The following is a 21,613-nucleotide window of genomic DNA, read 5'->3' as shown; positions in this document are numbered from 1 at the left end:
CTCAGCACTGCAGTGACACTGACATGGTGGTGGTGTGTTAGTGTGTGTTGTACTGGTATGAGTGGATCAGACACAGCAGCACTTCTGGAGTTTTTAAATACCGTGTCCACTTACTGTGTAGTCTATTAGACACTCCTACCTAGTTGGTCCACCTTGTAGATGTAAAGTCAGAGATGATCGCTCATCTATTGCTGCTGTTTGAGTTGATCATCTTCTAGACCTTCATCAGTGGTCACAGGACGCTGCCTACGGGGCGCTGTTGGCTGGATATTTTTTTGGTTGGTGGACTATTCTCAGTCCAGCAGTGACAGTGAGGTGTTTAAAAACTCCATCAGTGCTGCTGTGTCTGATCCACTCATACCAGCACAACACACTAACACACCACCACCATGTCAGTGTCACTGCAGTGCTGAGAATGATCCACCACCCAAATAATACCTGCTCTGTGGTGGTCCTGGGAGAGTCCTGACCATTGAAGAACAGCATAAAAGGGGGCTAACAAAGCATGTAGAGAAACAGATGGACTACAGTCAGTAATTGTAGATCTACAAAGTGCTTCTATATGGTAAGTGGCGCTGATAAAATGGACAGTGAGTGTAGAAACAAGGAGCTGGTTTTAATGTTATGGCTGATCAGTGTATAACAGGACATCCCACACACGTCTTGGTTTTAGTGTGTGGGATATAGCAGCAATTTCTAAAATAGTCAAATTTAAGTTTTAACTGCAAGTGTAAACAGGCCCAAATAGGATAAAAAAATATTTAGGAATTTTTGTCTGAAGCTTAGTGGCTCAGCTTCATCATCAGCTGTCAGTGTAAGTCAGAAATTGTTCAGATCATATATGTCAGCCAGTGCTTTATTATGTGGCTTTCTTTTGAAGATGTAAGACATGACTATCATTGCTGCTCTCCAACACAAAATACTGTCCTCCTCCTGTCGTGTGCTATCAGTGTCTACTCTCAAGTATCTTGGAAATGTCTGGATTTCAGAAACTGAGGATTGCTCACTAGAAAGAAAGGCACAAGCATAGCTGACTACGTCGTTCAGCTGATTGGCACTTCAGGGTAACGGAGGAATCACACGTTCAACCATTGACTCTGCCAGGCTGTGTTCTCTAGACAATTTAGGAACAGAGCAGAGCAATCAGACATCATGCTCTCTTTTCTCTTTCTTCACTTTATTTAGATTTAGATTGGTTCAGTGAGTCAGCAAAGCTTGTTAGTGCTGACTGCAGCCTAGTGTTCAAGTGATCTCTGGCGCCCAGCTGCACTTGAGAACTTCTAAAACTGTGAAAAATCATTTGGATAATTTATAGAGTGTTATATCCCACACTGCCATTATTTTTTTATTCAAATCAAACTAAAATGAGAAAAAGGGCAGAATGAAGTTGCTTGGAAAGTTCTTTATTAGTTTAAGCAGGATAGAAATTACAGGAATACAATTACAATAACATTTACAATTACGGCATTTAGCAGATGCTCTTATCCAGACAGACAGACGAGAAGGTTGTTCCACCACTTGGGTGCAAGTACAGGTAAGAGCCTTGATGCTTGTCTTCCTTGAGTTCTGGGTGGAGGATCAAGTCGAGCATGATTTTGACTTGGTCTGTTAGCTCCTGTCTGTTAGCTCAGGGTTTAGTTAAACATATAATCATGTTAAACTTTTAAATGATTAAAATCAACACAAAACAAAGAAATGTAACTCTATATACTACTGTGTTTTATAAACACGATTAATAATAACTATGCTAGCCTTGGAAGGCTGAAATAATATCATCTATTTGAAATAAAAGATTCTTTAACAGGAACCTCCAGTGGTTTTCAGTTTTGTACAATGCTGTATACATACACACACAGACACACACTCTTACACACTTTGGGACAGACTGGAATTACTTAATGATGCAAATCCAATGTTCCGTGTGGCAGACAGAATGGCCTCTGGCTCTGCATTACACATAAAAGCAATTACACTACAAAGAATCACAGGGGAAAGTTTTTTCTCCCCTTTTTTGGTTCTTAATGATTTTATGCTACTATTTGCTTTTAGAAGGACAACTCGGGTGGTACGGTTGCTTGGTGGGTAGCACTGTCGCCTCACAGCAAGAAGGTCCTGGGTTTGATCCCCGGGGGGGCGGTCCGGGGTCCTTTCTGTGCGGGGCTTTCCTTGGTTTCCCTGTGTCTGCGTGGGTTTCCTCCAGGAGCTTTGGTTCCTCCATCCATTTCTGCACTGTTTCACTTACTGGAAAGGCTTTTTATAATATTTTAAAGTATTTGTAGTTGTGCAGATTAAGTAAGAAAAATGGGAAGGCACTAAAGTTGCAACTGGCATCTCAGTGCAGTGAAAATGAATTGATAAATGAATCAGGGATCTACTCGGGCTAGAGGATTTCCACACAATTTGTCAAGCCATGTCTTTAAAACCCTTGCTCCCTATATACTTCACAGTCTTTATATAATTGATTTCACTATGCTCATATATGGCTAGTTTTACTGCATCAATAACAAAAGGCATCTCTTGCCAAGGTCAAAAAGAAAACAAAAAAATTGTCTGTGAAATCAGAGGCAATTCAAATGACACAAAAAAACAGGTCTGCCATGAGTTAGAAATGGTAACATGTTCAAGTGAGCTTTACGTTGCCACCAGATTAGAGCCCGTCATCCATGAATGAAGCATCTGCACTAAAATCACAAAAGAAAATTAATCTCCAGACTGCCATTTAGGACTCTAATAAATACCAAATACCACACTTCAAGGCTGCTCAGGTGGCGCAGCGGTAAAATATGCTAGCACACCAGAGCTGGGATTTTAAATACATCGTATCGAATCTCAGCTCTGCCATCCGGCTGGGCTGGCCAGCTATATGAACAACGTTGGCTGTTGTTCATACAGGGTTAGGGAGCCTGAGAGGGACCTCATAACTGAAGCAATTACGACCTCTGCTGGCTGGTTGATGGCGTCTGCACAGAGTAAAGGAATAATGTGTTGATCAGGGTGTGGCTCCCCGTGCACAGGGCTGTTTCGCATATTAACTTGGTTGGTGCAGGTGAAAAGATGCAGTCGGCTACTGCTCACGTATCGGAGGGGACATTTGTCAGTTCGCTCTCCTCAATCAGGGGCGGGGGTCAGCACCAGTAGAGAGGAAGCATAATGCAATTGGGTAAAAATTGGACATGCTAAAAAAACACTTCCACTTTGGCCACCCACATGTGTCTCTAGCAATCCAGATCTATCTGTCCATCCCTCCATCCAATTATTCCCTTCCATCTATCCCACCACCTTTCCCCATCCATATTTCCACCCTGTTCATCTACCCTATATTCACTCCAACCCACCACCTATTAAGCCCCCCCCCCCCAATACATTACATAGCAAATACATTAAAGTATTGAATAGGCAATCCAAAGTTTGTCACTTCAAAGCCCACCATGAACCTTTGTTCTGTGAAGCAGACTTGAAGGTCTTAAAACAAAATTCAAATACAGATGTGACACAAAGTCATTAAAAACTGTTAGTCTGGGAATGGTTACAAAGTCTTTATTCACAAATGGAGAAAACCTGAAACACTGATGAACCTTCCCAGGACTGGCCAGCCTGCCAAAATATCACCAAAAACAAATCAACGACTCATCCAGGAGATACCACGACACTGGCCATTACACAAGGAAGGCATCAACTCAGCAGCAGGACCAGTTATCTGCTCCTTTGTGGAAGGAGGAATGAGAGGAGCCCGGTCAGAGCCATAAAAATGACATCCAACAGGCTACTGGTGCACATGTTTCTGACCAAACTGTCAAAAACAGACTCCATTAGGTGGCATAAGGGCCCAGCATCATCTAGTGTGACCCGTGTTCACCTCTGCAATATACAGCTCAATAAGCATTCACCAGAAAACACCAGAATGGCAGGTCATTTATCCTCCGTTGTCTTTACAGATGAAAGCAGGTTCACACTGAGAACATGACAGACATGAAGGAGTCTGGAATTGCTTTGATGAATGTTAGACTGCTTGCAACATCATCCAGCATGACCGGTTTGGTGGTGGGTCAGTGCTGGCCTGTGATGCTTATCCTTGGAGGGTTGCCTTTACATAGTATAGCCAATGGTACACTTATTGATATTAGGTCTTAGGATTAAATCCTCAGAGCCATTGTAAGAACTTACTCTGATGCAGTGGTCCCCGAGTTCCTGAGTACAGGATGCTTGGTCTTATGTGGCCAGAGTGTGTAGGTAGTTTCTGGATGATAAAGACATTGATGCCATTGACTATCCCGAACGTTCTCCAGATGTGAATCTAACTGAGAACCTCTGGGACTTTCTCAGTGTTGCCCCAAGCCAAGTGTGGGAGGAGATGTGTGTACATGTGTGTGCGTAAACCTTAGAGCTCAGTTCAATCCATCACAGAAGTAAGGAAAATATACGTACGCTGATCAGCCATAACATTAAAACCACCTCCTTGTTTCTACACTCACTGTCCATTTTATCAGCTCCACTTACCATATAGAAGCACTTTGTAGTTCTACAATTACTGACTGTAGTCCATCTGTTTCTCTGCATGCTTTGTTAGCTCCTTTCATGCTGCTCTTCAATGGTCAGGACTCTCCCAGGACCACTACAGAGTAGGTATTATTTGGGTGGTGGATCATTCTCAGCACTGCAGTGACATAGTGGGACAAAAATATATCCAGCCAACAGCACTCCATGGGCAGCGTCCTGTGACGACTGATGAAAGTCTAGAAGATGACCGACTCAAAAAGCAGCAATAGATGAGCGATCGTCTCTGACTTTACATCTACAAAGTGAACCAACTAGGTAGGAGTGTCTAATAGTGAGTGGACACGGTATTTAAAAACTCCAGCAGCGCTGCTGTGTCTGATCCACTCATACTAGCACAACACACACTAACACACCACCACCATGTCAGTCACTGCAGTGCTGTGAATGATCCACCACCTAAATAATACCTGCTCTGTGGTGGTCCTGTGAGGGTCCTGACCATTGAAGAACAACATGAAAACAGGCTAAGAGGTATGTAGAGAAACAGATGGAGTAATTGTCTATATGGTAAGTGGAGCTGATAAAATGGACAGTGAGTGTAGAGACAAGGAGGTGGTTTTAATGTTATGGCTGAATCATATTGAGGATAGTAAATAAAAAGCTGGTCTTATGAAAAAGACGCCTTTACTAAATGATTTTTCAAAGCATTACTTAAAAGAGTGTCCAGACAAAGGTAGAACATCATATGATGGTTATTTTTTATGGAGATGCTTATGCTTGTCAGCAGAAAAGACTGGTCAAGATTAATTTCAATTAATAGCAAACAATACAGATTGATTTTGGACAAAAACAGCTCCTTTTAAACAGCAAGATAATGCACGCAAAGCTCACTGCCAAAACAACACCCCTTGAGGGTGGAGGGGGAGACAATGCCCGTATCTCTCAAACATCAAGGATAAGGCCAAACAAATCCCAGATTGTTATCACTGATGACAAATGACTGCATTAACTTGAGCACCTTTGTTTGTATAAGCACATTATTTTTCTTTATTTCTTCATTATTGTTTAAAGGCAGTAAATGAATGCATAATACCGAACCAGTCCTGTGTATCTTACCTGTAGATGATGCAGGCACTGTTGCGGCATGTGTCACAGTTGGCTGTATCCTGTCCTGTACGGTATGATAGTCTGCTGCAAAGGAAACAGAAACCATGTAAATGGCCTTATTTCAACTCTGTACCCATAACTGATAGATATCAGAATTAAACATCTGTACAATGATGTAAAATGTTGGCATGCATGTCTTCTGGCTATAACTACTGATATGGCATGTATATGACAGTCTGGTTTTTATCAGCCTGGCCAAGTTGTCATGATTTAATGTATTGTATGTGTGGTGCTGTGCAAATAATCACACTCAACAGCCAAAAGTCATTCATGTCATGCAAGTGTAATGGATCACTTCTTTTTTTCAGTGCCCTGTAACATAGTTGTGGTTATTGATATTCTGCGCCCAGATATTCTGCACCCAGGACTAGATTTGTTTTAATATTAAGCTGCAAGATACACAGGCACAAATTCTCTGATGTGCATACAACATACAGCGTACATTATACTCCGAGCACCTGTGCACAATGTATATACACCAATCAGCCATAACATTAAAACCACCTCCTTGTTTCTACACTCACTGTCCATTTTATCAGCTCCACTTACCATATAGGAGCACTTTGTAGTTCTACAATTACTGACTGTAGTCCATCTGTTTCTCTGCATGCTTTGTTAGCTCCTTTCATTCTGTTCTTCAATGGTCAGGACTCTCCCAGGACCACTACAGAGCAGGGATTATTTGGGTGGTGAATCATTCTCAGCACTGCAGTGAAACTGACATGGTGGTGGTGTGTTAGTGTGTGTTGTGCTGGTATGAGTGGATAAGACACAGCAATGCTGCTGGAGTTTTTAAACACCTCACTGTCACTGCTGGACTGAGAATAGTTCACCAAACAAAAATATATCCAGCCAACAGCGCTGTGTGGACAGCGTCCTGTGACCACTGATGAAGGTCTAGAAGATGACCAACTCAAACAGCAGCAATAGATGAGCGATCGTCTCTGACTTTACATCAAGGCAGACCAACTAGGTAGGAGTGTCTAATAGAATGGACAGTGAGTGGACACGGTATTTAAAAACTCCAGCAGCGCTGCTGTGTCTGATCCACTCATACCAGCACAACACACACTAACACACCACCACCATGTCAGTGTCACTAAAGTGCTAAGAATGATCCACCACTTAAATAATACCTGCTCTGTGGTGGTCCTGACCATTGAAGAACATCATTAAAGGGGGTTAAAAAAGTATGTAGAGAAACAGATTGACTAGTCAGTAATTGTAGAACTACAAAGTACTTCTACTGTATATGGTAAGTGGAGCTGATAAAATGGACAATGAGTGTAGAAACAAGGAGATGGTTTTAATGTTATGGGTGATTGAAAGGATGATTGTATACCTATTGGCATGTTTATGAGTATACAGAAAGGTATACAGTTACTAATGGCAGCCATCGTTTTATACATGCTTTTCACCCCCTTAAACTTGACAGTCAATAGAAAAGGTAAACCACATGAACCACTGACCATATATTATCTTGTCAGATATTTTATTAAGATATCAGAGCAAATGAAGTCGATGTAGTGTCATTGAATAAGTATTAGTTTGTAGATGTTAAGAAACACAACATTTTGCTTTTGGTTCTGGTACACATGCAAACATGTTGGCGCTTTTACACTGCCAGGATGAAAAATGCAGTATTGTGTCCCAGTAATACTGCTGCTTCTACAGTTAATGTACTGCACTCTTTCATTCAAAATACATTATTTATAGAAATTGTGTGTATGTATTTTTAATACTGTATACAGTATTTATATTGTTGCAAAACGTGTTTATTTAAAACACTGTAAGCTGGGTTTCTCATTCACTCAACTCACTTTGTCTCTTTGACTTTTGTTTGAGATTCTTTCAGATTCTAGGGTATGTTGAGCACTGATGGCTCTAGTGATTAGCAATTATTCTCTTCTTGTCAAGCTCTTATGTTTTTTAAATCAAGATAATGGCTCCTGCTGTAGGTTTTGTGGAATCCAGGAGCCAAACTGCATTAAATTACGCTTCTAACTAAAAGCTAAATTCACTCAGCACTTAAATTTACCTTATTAATAAAAGTAAAAACTATTGCTTTGTTGCTTAAATAAAGGAACATTTGTCATCATTTCAGCTCCTGCTATGTAACAATTATTATAAACTAACGTAACTAAGTAGCCGAATAACAAAATGTTATTATTGTACATGTTCTTGTAAAACTGTATATATTTTAGTCTTATTTGAAATAATGAGGTTGCGTTGACACATATGCTGTAAATAACACAGATATAATATAAAAACACTGAAATACAATTAAAAAACAGTTAAAAATAAAAAAAATACAATAAAATCTGCTCTTCACCTTCACTTCTTCATTGTTTCCTTACACTTCTTAATAGTGGAGATGCTTGATCTTGAAATATCATATTCCCTTCAGTAAAGACGCATTCACATAAGAAGTGACAAAACCGCTTTTGCACTGCTGTACGGTTATTTCCTATGGAGTGTGCCAGTGCACAAAGCTTAACATGACTAATTGTATTAAAACAACAATTGAGGAATTTAATTAGTGGAGAGAACTTAGAGCAGCACAGGTTTAGTGTTCCTATGTCGTTCTTTTAATACATTAAACCACGTTAAACTTTTTTTTAACAATAAGTGTTTTAAACTCTCCAAAAAAAGCTGATTCTCACAATTTCTCAGCACCCCAAGCTGTAAAACACAAGTTTAAAAGTGAAATAGTAAGGAAAATCCAGCTAAACACAGATACATGTGGATGCTTTTCATCTCATATTCGCGCTTGGATGACGTTTTACCACACCACTCAAGCCAAGTGCTGAACAAAGCGGCTGTTCATTGTTAATTTGAAATTAAATTAATTAATTACTTAAAAAACTAAACACGTTGAGTTTAAGGGAAACGTTGGGTGTTAAGTTTAAAAGATTTTGAGTTTAGGGGACGTTGAGTTACAAGGTACCACTGTATACCAAAACAATTGTAATCGTATATGAATGATATTTGCAAGTTGTTAACAGCTGGATAAAAGTGTACAATATGCTATATTTTAGTAACCAGTAACTGCATGTTTTTGGACTGTGGGAGGAAACCGTAGCTCCTGGAAGAAAACCCACGCAGACACGGAGAGAAAATGCAAACTTCACACAAAAAGGACCCGGACCGCCCTGCCTGGGGATCGAACCCAGGACCTTCTTGCTGTGAGGCGACAGTGCTACCCACCAAGCCACCCATGGGGGGAACTGTTATGTGTAAATACACAAGTATTTACATAGCAATGTTGTCTAAATGTCCACACAACATAATGCAACATAATGCAAATCTAAATCATCACCACACACACTGCCTGTTTAGTATGCCAATATTTCCATTGTAATGTCTAAATGTACTGTTTGTAGGCCTAGTAATTTAAGTAATTTAAATATAATGACCGGGATTTTCCTGTATGTTACTGTTTGTAATCTAACTTTGTGGGCAGATAATATTTCTGAATGTTTTGGTAATAGCAAGAAACATTTATAGCAGCAGCATTCTAAATTTGCTGTAGGTGTCTAATAAAACAGAGCATTACAACAGTCAAGTCTAGAAGTGACGAAGACATGCACATCTGGCTATCAATAGGGGTTAAAATGTCCTGAACCTTTATGATATTTCAAAGATGGAAATACAAATTTTTTCAGATATTACTAATGTAATATTTAATACTGAGCTCATTTTCAAAGATGTCTCCAAATTCATAGACTGTATCAGAATGTAAAATCACTGAGAAGTGAGCTGATGAAAAGTTAGCTGATAGACTTGCCAGAATTTGGTGCTAAGGAGATATTCTGCTGTGTGTCATCTGTAAACAAATGCCTCATAATTACAGCAAAAAGTGGAAGCATATATACTGTAGGTTAAACAGCAAAGGTCCCAAGATTGATCCCAGAGGGACTGCACAAGTAATGGCTTGATGTATTGAAATACAATTGCCAGTGCAACATAGTAGTCATGACCACTTAAATATGTTAGAAACCATTCTACGCCACTGAGACCCACCCATTTTAAAAGCTAAGCAAGTAGGATTTCATGATCACCTGTATTAAAAGCAGCACTCAGAGATATCATCCATGTTGTTTTTGTTAGATCATTAGAGACTTAAAATGATCTAAATAGCCAGTTTAAACTGAAAATGGATCAAAAGCAAATCTAGCATGAACTGAGTAGGAACACTATATCAGAATACAGGTCACTGGTCTTTTGATTGTGCAGAGGTGATGTGCTTTGTCAGATACAAAAATCTTGCTGTTGTTAAAAAAGAAAAGGATTTCACCCACCGGAAAATTCCTAAAGGTCATGTTTGTTTGTGAGTCTAAGCTAAGGCATAATCAGTCATGCAGAAGGACAGTGATCCAAAATAGAAAAATAACTCTGTAGGTGTGGGTTATATTTTTTAACCTTCATGTGAATCATAGCTATCAAATTTACAACCCTAATCAGGAAAAGTGTAGACAATGCAAATAATAAAAACAGTGTTTACATTTACTTTGACTTATATTTCATTGTATTTCATTGTAAACCAGAGATATTTCATGTTATGTGAGCTTTATTTCATTTGTTAATATACATCTATTCCTGCATTTCAGGCCTGCAACACATTCTAAAGAAATGTTGGGACGGTAAATGATTTACAACTCTGTAATGATGCCACTCCTTCTCACAACACTTAAAAGTCGTTTTGGCACTGTGTTGAAGTGTCCCAGTCTTCCTGCAAACACGTCCTAAGGTATGCAACAGTACAGGGTTGGATTTTCCAAAAATCTCAATTACATTAAACCCTTTAAATTTGTGTTAAACATGTTAAATGAATTAATTTTGGAACAGAAATGCAGTTAAACATATTCTTAAGAGGTTAGCAGTAGTAAAGACATGTAATATGAAACATAATTTTTAATTCTGTGTTTTTTAAGGCACATAAAATGTTTTAGAATTATCTAAAGGTGATTGTAAGATTTTTTGACAAAATTTATTTAGCCCAAGCACTTGCTCTTTCACAATACACTGACAAGCCAAACCACAAACCAAAAATTTGCATAGAAATGCCTATTTTGTGACAACTGTGTAGGTGAGATATATTAAAGGTTGGGTTGCTGGTAGTTACTTGTAGTACATGAGTGACTTTGATGAGGGCCATCAACTAATTGTAGAACTACAAAGTGCTTCTATATGGTAAGTGGAGCTGATAAACTGTACAGTGAGTGTAGAAACAAGGAGGTGGTCATAATGTTATGCCAGATCGGTGTATATATATATATATATATATACACACACACCGATCTGGCATAACATTAATATAAATAATATTTTCAGTTTCATTAACTGCTTCATCATAGTCAGTATCATGGTGGGTTGTGCTCCACTTCAATCACTGGTTTTGAAGTATTCCCAGGGGAAAGTAACACAGTTGCTGGATCTTTTAGCTTGCATACCCATTACCTAGCTAGATAGCTAGCATAGACAGCCGACCTATGCAGTTTTAGGAAAATCATGCCTAAAATGTACTTAAAGACATCATATAGGATCGCTGTGTTAACCCAGAATCAGTCCATTTTATATTCACTTAGCAGCAAAGTTCTGGAACTGACAGTTTAGCTTTAATGACACAGTAAGATATATAAGCATATTATGCAGTCCCAGGAACATCATCTATGTGGTCCCAGGAACATCATCTATGTGGTCCCAGGAACATCATCTAGTCTTCATCTGGGGACATCATACAGTTGCGTTGATGATGTTCCTAGAACCACATAGATGATGTTCCTGGGACCACATAGATGAGACCACATAGATGATGTTCCTGGGACCAAATAGATGATGTTCCTGGGACCACATAGATGATGTTCCTGGGACCACATAGATGATGTTCCTGGGACCACATAGATGAGACCACATAGATGATGTTCCTGGGACCACATAGATGATGTTCCTGGGACCACATAGATGATGTTCCTGGGACCACATAGATGATGGTCCTGGGACCAAATAGATGATGTTCCTGGGACCACATAGATGATGTTCCTGGGACCACATAGATGATGTTCCTGAGACCACATAGATGATGTTCCTGGGACCACATAGATGAGACCACATAGATGATGTTCCTGGGACCACATAAATGATGTTCCTGGAACCACATAGATGATGTTCCTGGAATCACATAGATGATGTTCCTGGGACCACATAGATGATGTTCCTGGGACCACATAGATGATGGTCCTGGGACCACATAGATGATGTTCCTGGAACCACATAGATGATGTTCCTGGGACCACATAGATGATGTTCCTGGGACCACATAGATGATGTTCCTGGGACCACATAGATGAGACCACATAGATGATGTTCCTGGGACCACATAGATGATGTTCCTGGGACCACATAGATGATGTTCCTGGGACCACATAGATGATGGTCCTGGGACCAAATAGATGATGTTCCTGGGACCACATAGATGATGTTCCTGGGACCACATAGATGATGTTCCTGGGACCACATAGATGATGTTCCTGGGACCACATAGATGAGACCACATAGATGATGTTCCTGGGACCACATAAATGATGTTCCTGGAACCACATAGATGATGTTCCTGGGACCACATAGATGATGTTCCTGGAACCACATAGATGATGTTCCTGGGACCACATAGATGATGTTCCTGGGACCACATAGATGATGTTCCTGGGACCACATAGATGATGGTCCTGGGACCACATAGATGATGGTCCTGGGACCACATAGATGATGTTCCTGGGACCACATAGATTATGTTTTTGGGACCACATAGATGATGGTCCTGGGACCACATAGATGATGTTCCTGGAACCACATAGATGATGTTCCTGGGACCACATAGATGATGTTCCTGGGACCACATAGATGATGGTCCTGGGACCACATAGATGATGTTCCTGGAACCACATAGATGATGTTCCTGGGACCACATAGATGATGTTCCTGGGACCACATAGATGATGGTCCTGGAACCACATAGATGATGTTCCTGGGACCACTTAGATGAGACCACATAGATGATGTTCCTGGGACCACATAGATGATGTTCCTGGGACCACTTAGATGAGACCACATAGATGATGTTCCTGGGACCACATAGATGATGTTTCTGGGACCACATAGATGATGTTCCTGGGACTACATAAATGATGTTCCTGGGACCACATAGATGATGTTCCTGGGACCACATCGATTATGTTCCTGGGACTACATAGATGATGTTCCTGGGACCACATAGATGATGTTCCTGGGACTACGTAGATGATGTTCCTGGGACCACATAGATGATGTTCCTGGGACTACATAGATGATGTTCCTGGGACCACATAGATGATGTTCCTGGGACTACATAGATGATGTTCCTGGGACTACATAAATGATGTTCCTGGGACCACATAAATGATGTTCCTGGGACCACATAGATGATGGTCCTGGAACCACATAGATGATGTTCCTGGGACCACATAGATGATGTTCCTGGGACTACATAGGTGATGTTCCTGGGACTACATAAATGATGTTCCTGGGACCACATAAATGATGTTCCTGGGACCACATAGATGATGGTCCTGGAACCACATAGATGATGTTCCTGGGACCACATAGATGATGTTCCTGGGACTACGTAGATGATGTTCCTGGGACCACATAGATGATGTTCCTGGGACCACATAGATGATGTTCCTGGGACCACATAGATGATGTTCCTGGGACTACGTAAATGATGTTCCTGGGACCACATAAATGATATTTCTGGGACCACATAGATGAGACCACATAGATGATGCAAATAAGCTGAAAATATTTTGAAGCATTTCTGTCTGTTATGCTACACTTCTGCTTGGGCATCAATCTGATTGCAGTTAAATCTTACCCTTTTTCTAATATTCTGTCTGTACTTTGGTTCCTTTTGTATCATTAAGTTTATTTCCTAGTTTATTTAATTCCTGAAAATGCTATTACTGCTAGCACTGAAACCTTACGTACAAATTGGCAGTTACTGTATTCACTGTATTCAGCATTCAGTGTTTGAATAACTGATTCAAAGTTGGATTAATTGACATTAATTTACTTTCTCTGGTGACTGTAAAAGAGCACTGGCATCTGATAAGGTGATCTTTTTGTTGCACACAGTTTATAATTCCTTACAGCAATATGACATGTTGGATGACAACAATTTTATCCCCACCACCTACAATTTAATCACATTTGGTGGGTGGTGAGGGGTAATTCTAACCCTCTGCCTATAATCCATCATCATCAACAACCAAAGAGATAATACATCATATATGTTTACTCTGTGAACTCATGGGGAGGCAGAAAAAGACTTCCAGGTTCCTTCAAATATGGCATCTCTGCAGGGGTAACTCAAGACAGTCTGTTGCCAGTTTAAATGGGCTGGAGGATAATTGACATGCTAATAGGCCAGCCAGGATACTTATCAGAAAGCTGTTTGGGCTATTTAATTTGTGTGTGGATACAGTGCAGATTAAGTGTCTCTGGAAATCACCACTGCAAATAAAATTGTATTATCTACCGCAACTGTAAAAAATCCATTGGGCAAAATGACAGGAATATGAGATATTGTTTCGAGCATTCTACAAATGCTTCAAAGTTCAGTCAGTTCAAGTCTTAACTGAAAAGTCATATGCACTGAATCTCAGGTGCACCAGCTGGCAATTGCCAGGTAAATACAGCAATAGATAATGCATTTTTCTTCACTTGAGCTGCTAGCTGTTTAGCAAAGGAATCTTTCATGTTCCATTTATGAGATAAGAATTAACTTAATGCCGCTCAGGTGGCGCAGTGGTAAAATACGCTAGCACACCAGAGCTGGGATTTCGAATACATCGTATCGAATCTCAGCTCTGCCATCAGGCTGGGCTGTGCGGCTATATGAACAACGTTTGGCTGTTGTTCATCCAGGGAGGGAGCTGGATAGGGACCTCATAACGACCTCTGCTGGCTGATTGATGGCGTCTGCGCAGAGTAGAAGAATAATGCAATCAGGGTGTGTCTCTCCGCAAATGAACTCGCCACATGCTGGTGAAAAGATGCAGTCAGCTACTGCATAAGTGTCGGTGGGGGCGTATGTGAGTTTGCTCTCCTCAATCAGGGCGGGGGTCAGCACCAGTAAAGAGGAAGCATAACGCAATTGGGTAAAAATTAGACAAAAAAGGGAGAAAATACATTAAAAAAAAAAAGTTCATATTAAGTTCATATTTTTGGGGGCATGTTTAAACCATTACTAACAGGAAGAATGTAAGTAAGCCAACCTTACTCTGTGTTTTAGGCTCTTCTTATTATAATTAGTTAATCAGGGCATGGATTATTATAATCAGTTAATCAGTGTGGCACTGATACAGATCTCCATGCCTCTATAAACTGTAAATATAAAAGACAGTGTAAAAAGTTGCTAATAATTAGAGTATCTCTGTTAAATGCTTTCCCTGTGTGAGATCCACTTACAAACATCTCTTTAACCTGATTATCATCCTGGGACACACAAACAGAGGCAGCTGTACCATTCAGCTCGGTTATAGGGGGGATTACTGCCATTAGGTGTGTGAAGTACCATTCTTGGAGCTTGGCAAGGGGGGCATTCTAGTGTTGTCCTGCTATGGCTTTCTGCCATGGATTTAGTTATGAAATCATTTGTTTATCGTTGAGAGTTTATACTGGTTGGGTTTATACATTTTTGTAAATTGGCTTTGTGTTATATGGAATCAGACAGAGTAAAGTTACTGTAGTTGGATTGGCCCAAAGACAGGGCTGTAGTTTTTAGGGAAGTGGTACATAGAGTCTAATCTGTTTTTGGATGTGGTGGTGGCAAGTCAACGGTGCAGTGGTTTTCCCTTTGGCCAGGTTTGATGATATAGCCTAGAGCAGAGTTTTTCAAACCTTGGGTCACGACCCCACAAAAAACTGGTCACAGAAAAAACTAGTCATAAATAAACAAATTTTAACGTGCATAAAAACGACTTGAACTTGTACACAAATGCTCCCTTGTGAAGGCTTTATGCTACATCCTGTAAACCACAGTGGGACCAGATTGCCACCATTTTTAATAATTAAGTATATTTCAGCTTGATGCATTGTTTGTGCTGCCTAAGTCGTGGTAAAAATCCTGGTCAAAGACGCCGGGATATTCCACTAGCACACCAGCGCTGAGATTCTGAACACCTCGGTTCAAAACTCTGCGTTGCACCGGTCGGCTGGACGCCATTTAGCGGGCATAATTGTCAGTGCCTGCATCAGACACGTCAGACTGCTAGGGCGGCAGAGTGCATGGGTGAAAAAGGGTTCCGCCAAAGTCGGAGAAGGCATTAGCAGCAATATACCCACCTCGACTGCAATCGGGAATCCCCCAGCAGCGGAAGACAAACTGATGCATAAAAAAATAAAATCCTGGTCAAAATATGGGTCGCTTGAAAAAAACCCTGACCTAGAGATATAGCCTATAGAGTTGTCTAGCAGGTCTACTAAAACAGTTTTTCTTTTCTGTTTAATACAATTAGTTTTTCCTTCTATTTTTTGCACAATTTAAACTATGACCAGCTGAAAGTAGCAGTGCCAGAGAAATATGACATCAGTTCAGAAACCTACAAACAGCAGTTCTGTGTCTTGGAGACCAGTACAGGAGAGTCTTATCAGAGCCTGACTGTCAGATTAAAGGACCACTTCAATAGATCAGTACATTATAAAAAAAGCACAAAATAAGAAATTATGGGGACCTTGGTCCTTGAACAGTACTTACGAGTCCTCTACCCAGAAGTCAGAATGCGGGTAAAGAAGCGCAATCCCAAAGTCAGCAGCTGTGGCAGTCAACCTGGTGGATATCTTTGGTGGCACACAATAACCCAAAGGCCTACCACTATGCAGGTGTGCTGATCTGGCAGATGTTGGGCTCTGTTAGGGGTGTTGGTTTAGATGGCCCTGCTAGTTTCAAAATTAACTTTACAATACCCCAGGAAGCAGAGCGGCCACACTCTGAGAGAGACCAATATTAGGACAAGTTGTCAGCAAAGCCATATTATTTGCTTTAATTGTGGTGCACATAGCCACAAAAGTCCCTCATGTTCAGATAGAAAGCCCAGAGATGCCAGTCTGTTACCTGCCTCTTCTTCATTGTCCAAGCAAAATCACAGCATGGAACCAACCACTTATGTAGAATTATATGGCAAAGCAGTCACAGTGTTAGTAGATACAGGCTATCATCAAACCCTAGTCTAGAAATAATATTACCACTTGAGTTTTGGAATGAGGAAAGGTTAGATGTGCTAGCTGTTAGATGTTTTAATGGTGGAAATTTGTAGAAGAGTGGAAATCAGGGATAAGGGTCAGACATTTGTTTTAATTCTCTGTTTACAAGATTTGCCTGTAGTTATAGATCTAGTGCAGAGCCCAGCTTTGTGTGGGTAGTAACATGGGTGACCGCCAATTAGGCAGAGCAGTCACTCTCCACTTTACATTTAAAGTAAGCTGGTCCTGGAGGGAATTCACTTGAGGCTTTCTATGAATCCTGTTTAGAGGAAGAACCATCCACTATGGCAGAAGAGGTCAGTGAAGAGGGATATAGAGGAAGCATTGGAGCAGAAAAGTATAGATTACCCAGAGCTAGGAATAGATGTTGTCTGGTGACCTACCCAATTTGAAGAAAACAGAATGCACTCTTAGCGAATGCCTTAAAAACTCAGAGAAGGGAGGGGACTTCCAGCCAGCTGTGGGTAAAGAAGTCTTTCTGATTTAAAATCACCCTCTACACCATAATGGGGAGGAAAGCTTTGGGCAGGTCATTTAGACTACATGAATACCTTACAGCATAAAAGTAGGAGATGTTATAAAGATTATTTGCAAAGCTTGTTTTATATAGCAGTTATATGAAAGCAAGGCGATAGCTCTGGTACCACTCATTCCTTTACCATTTTCTGACACCCCTCGAAAGAATTGGTGTGGATGTTGTAGGACCTGTGAAAATAAATGAATTTATATCTAAGATGGGAAAAGACTGAAATCAGTGGCTGCTATTCCTGCTGTTTGCATATCCTGAAGTGCCTTAGTCCTCTCCTTTTGAACTGCTTGATGGTTATCATGTCAGAGGACAGCTGGGAGGGCGAGTCCTCATCACCAAGAGTGAACAACATCTCCTAGATGCTTAAGATGTGGAATAAACTAGCACAGACACAGTTTTGTCACAGGAGAATTTGCAAGCAGCTCAAGCGTGACAGAAGTGCTGGTCTGATCAGGCAGTTCAGCCTGGTGATTTGGTGTGTCTTCCCCCAAGCTCAGAGACTAACAAGCTGTTGGCCTGGGGACAAGGGCCATACACAGTGAATAGGAAGATGGGACAAGTAACCTAAGAGATGCAGATATCAGGATGGGGGAAACAACAGCAAGTTTACCATGTAAACCTGCTAAAGTTGTGGGTTCAGTGCCAAGGAAAGAAACTCGGGTTTTTATGATCCAGGCTGTGATAGAGGAGAAAGAACATGAGGAGCAGCACTCCCCTGCAGTCAAGAAAAGAAAGAGCTGGAACCTAAAGCATCTATCTCCTTAGTGTCAGCAGCAGCTGCGAGACATCCTTGCTAAGAACTTGCTGGTGGATTGGCCAGGGCGGACACACCTCGTGGACCATCAGGTGGTTCTCAAAAAGAAGAAGACTGTACCACAGCTGGGTAACCAAACTCCTGAGTACCTACTTCAATTACTCATGGAGGAGTTGGACATCATGCTGCAGATAATGGCAATTGAACCCTCTGCTTGTCCTTAAAAAGGATGAAAGAATCCATTTGTTTTTGGACCCTCAGGGGGTCGACTCTATCCCCAAGAATGATCCATATCCCATGACAAGAGTAGATTAATTGTTGGAATGGCTGTTCATATTTAAAATTCATATCAACTCTTAATTTATAAAAGGGCTATTAGAATGTACCACTTGCAGCTACAGTAATAAAAAGTGACTGCCTTCCATACCCATCCATACCCCTTTCGGCCCCTTCCAACTTAAGGTCATGTCCTTTGGCCTGTCAGGGGCCCCTGCAATGTCTGGCAACTGAGGTTGATAAAAGGGGTCCTCAGAGGTTCTGCAGCAGCTTATCTGGACAATAATATTCTATACAGCAGTAGCTGGCAGAAGCACATGCAACACCCAGGATGTGTTGAGGCATCCTACTTGGGGAATGTCCTGGGAGAAGGGGTAATTAGGCCACAGGTAGAGAAAGTGGAGGCCATAATGGCAGCAGGCCTGCCCAACCACCAAGAAGTGGTATTGCAGATTTATTCAAAACTTTAGTTTTGACCTGCAAATCTGGCCCCAGCAAACTATGACAAATCTTTCACAGATTTGATAGAGCCAGTATTGTGTATAACTGATTTTTTAAAGACATTTACTGTGCAAACGAATGCTTCTGAAAAGGGGAAAAGCTGGAGCACGGCAGCCCATTGCTTCCCTTTGTCGCACGTTGTTACCACTAGAAACAAAGTACCCAACTGTGGAGAAGGAATGCTTGGCAATTAAGTGGGCACTGGACTGGATATTATCTTTTGGAAACCGATCATAGAGACCTGTCATTGCTTAGTAACATGAAGGACACCAATGCTATTATCACAGGATGGATCTTAGCTATTCAAACTTTTGATCTTGAGGTTTTGTATCAGAATGAGAAACTCAAATGTATGGCAGAGTATTTGTCTAAAAAACCACAAGCGGTGTCTAGGTGGGTGGGTGGGGGGGGGGGGGGTGTCATGTATCTTTATGCCCCAACTGTAAATAGAGGAGGGCAGTATACAGACTTGTTGGCAATAAGGGTATCTCTGTTAAATGGTCTTCTTTTTAGCGGTATTTGAAGTTGGTTGGTGTTTTGGGTGTGTTTGTGTTGAACAGATGATCTATTTGTAATGCCATGATAACACACCAGCCATCACATATTTCATTCTTACATGGAATCTAGACACTAAATACATGCAGTAGTCCTGGAACACTTCCTGGGAAACAGAGGCAGTTGTACCATTCAGTTTAGTTATGGGGGTTTCCTGCCATTAGTAGTGGGAAGTAACATTCTTGGAGCTTGGGAAGTTTAGAATGTATTGGGTTTTGCTTGTCTATTGCTGCTGTTTGAGTTGGTCATCTTCAAGACTTCCATCAGTGGTCACAGGACGCTGCCCACATGGCGCTGTTGGCTGGATATATTTTTGTTTGGTGGACTATTCTCAGTCCAGCAGTGACATTGAGGTGTTTACAAACTCCATCAGCGCTGCTGTGCTTTATCCACTCATACCAGCACAACATACACTAACACACCACCACCATGTCAGTGTCACTGCAGTGTTGAGAATGACCCACCACCCAAATAATACCTGGGAGAGTCCTGACCATTGAAGAACAGCATGAAAGGAGGCTAACAAAGCATACAGAGAAACAGATGGTTAGCTGATAAAATGGACAGTGAGTGTAGAAACAATGTTATGTCTGGTCGGTGTATTTCTCAGTGTCTTTATTAGAAAACAAAATTGGTATTTATTGTAAATGAATAATCAATATCTATCTATTTGAGTTGCTGCATTTTAAATTTATTGGAAAGGACATGTTGTATTTGTAATCCCAATAGTTACAAACATAAAATAACTACAACAGTCAAAATGAGAAAGAAAATCAATGAACCTAAGTTACAACATCTATGATGTTATCAGAATGAATGCATGCAATGTTACAGAAATGGTAAAAAGTGATTGTAACCAGTGCCCCAATGTGGGTATAAAATAATTAGAAGGATTAAACAAATCACACATATTGTGTGCTTTTGAAATGAATTTTCACAGTCACACCATTTATATCAAGTGTGAAGTCTGAAAATTCTGTTTTGAGTCAAGCTGTATAACTATTGTTTTATTGGGATTTAAATTCCACCTGAGGTCTGCCCCTTGCCATTTCACAAATGCCTGTGCCAGCACTGCTGAGTGAATGATGCTTTTAGACAAAATGGCAGCATGCTCCAGACAGGCTAAGAAATATATCAAATCCTTGGCCCTGGCTCTCCTGGCCAACAGAGACAAATAGAGGCCGTAAGCACAGCTGCTTAAAAGACCTAGTACAAGTATGAGTAGGGGATCAGAGAGCCTTGATTTAATAATACCTGTGTGTTGTGTGATGTGTGTGTTTGAGTGTGAGTGTAAGAGAACCTTCCTGCTATTCTGCAGATATACACACAGAGGCTAATGCTACTTCCCGAGATGAAAGGCCCGCTTGATGAGACACTACTAATTGAGGCTCTTTGAGAGGTGGTTTGGTGCTTCAAAGACCAGGGACGCTTCCTTTTTTCTCCTGACCTGGGATTAGCTGGAGCTTCACTGTTTTGGTATCTTTGTGGAGCAGGTTTAAGAACCATTAGCTGCCCTACACACAGCCCCAAGGGCCTGTTAATGTTTAAACAAAATGATCTCAGCCAAGGTTTGATGCTCAGAGCGACTGGTACATTAAAAGTGCTTTAAAAAAATACCTATCTAATCAACTCTAATCTGAGTTGAGACACTTTGACACCTACCACAAACCAACAGTCAGTGTGCATTTCGTCACATCACGTTCAACTATAATGTAGTTACATGGTATACTGGTATACTGTCATGGTCATGGTATACTGTCACTGACTGTGAGTCTTTAATTTTATTTCTTTTGATGTAACCCGCTACCCCTTCCTACACAGTCAATAAATTGCATAGCTACTAATACTACTAGAGCAGGTTCCTCATACGAGGCACCAAAATGTAAGCTCTTTAAAATAATTTGAATAATATTTGGATTAGTACCAAACAATGATAATGAAAGTGCTTATAATTGCTTTAAAGTGCAAGTTGACCATCCCCATCAATTCAAATCACAAGTATTCAATGGTCGTACAAAAGCACTTTCATTTAC

General features: G+C 40.7%; 1 protein-coding gene across 1 annotated transcript in view; it reads right to left on the bottom strand.

Annotated features, from left to right (window-relative positions):
- The window catches only part of insyn2ab (inhibitory synaptic factor 2Ab), a 34,214-nt gene that overhangs the window by 6,676 nt on the left and 5,925 nt on the right, over window positions 1-21,613 (bottom strand). The window contains exon 2 of the mRNA XM_063006713.1: window positions 5,614-5,688. Within this exon, the coding sequence (XP_062862783.1) occupies window positions 5,614-5,688 (75 nt within the window). The remainder of the gene's footprint in view (window positions 1-5,613; window positions 5,689-21,613) is intronic.

The sequence above is a fragment of the Trichomycterus rosablanca genome, chromosome 13 (genome assembly GCF_030014385.1).
Source record: "Trichomycterus rosablanca isolate fTriRos1 chromosome 13, fTriRos1.hap1, whole genome shotgun sequence".
NCBI lineage: Eukaryota > Metazoa > Chordata > Actinopteri > Siluriformes > Trichomycteridae > Trichomycterus > Trichomycterus rosablanca.
This window is presented reverse-complemented; position numbering and strand designations above follow the sequence as displayed.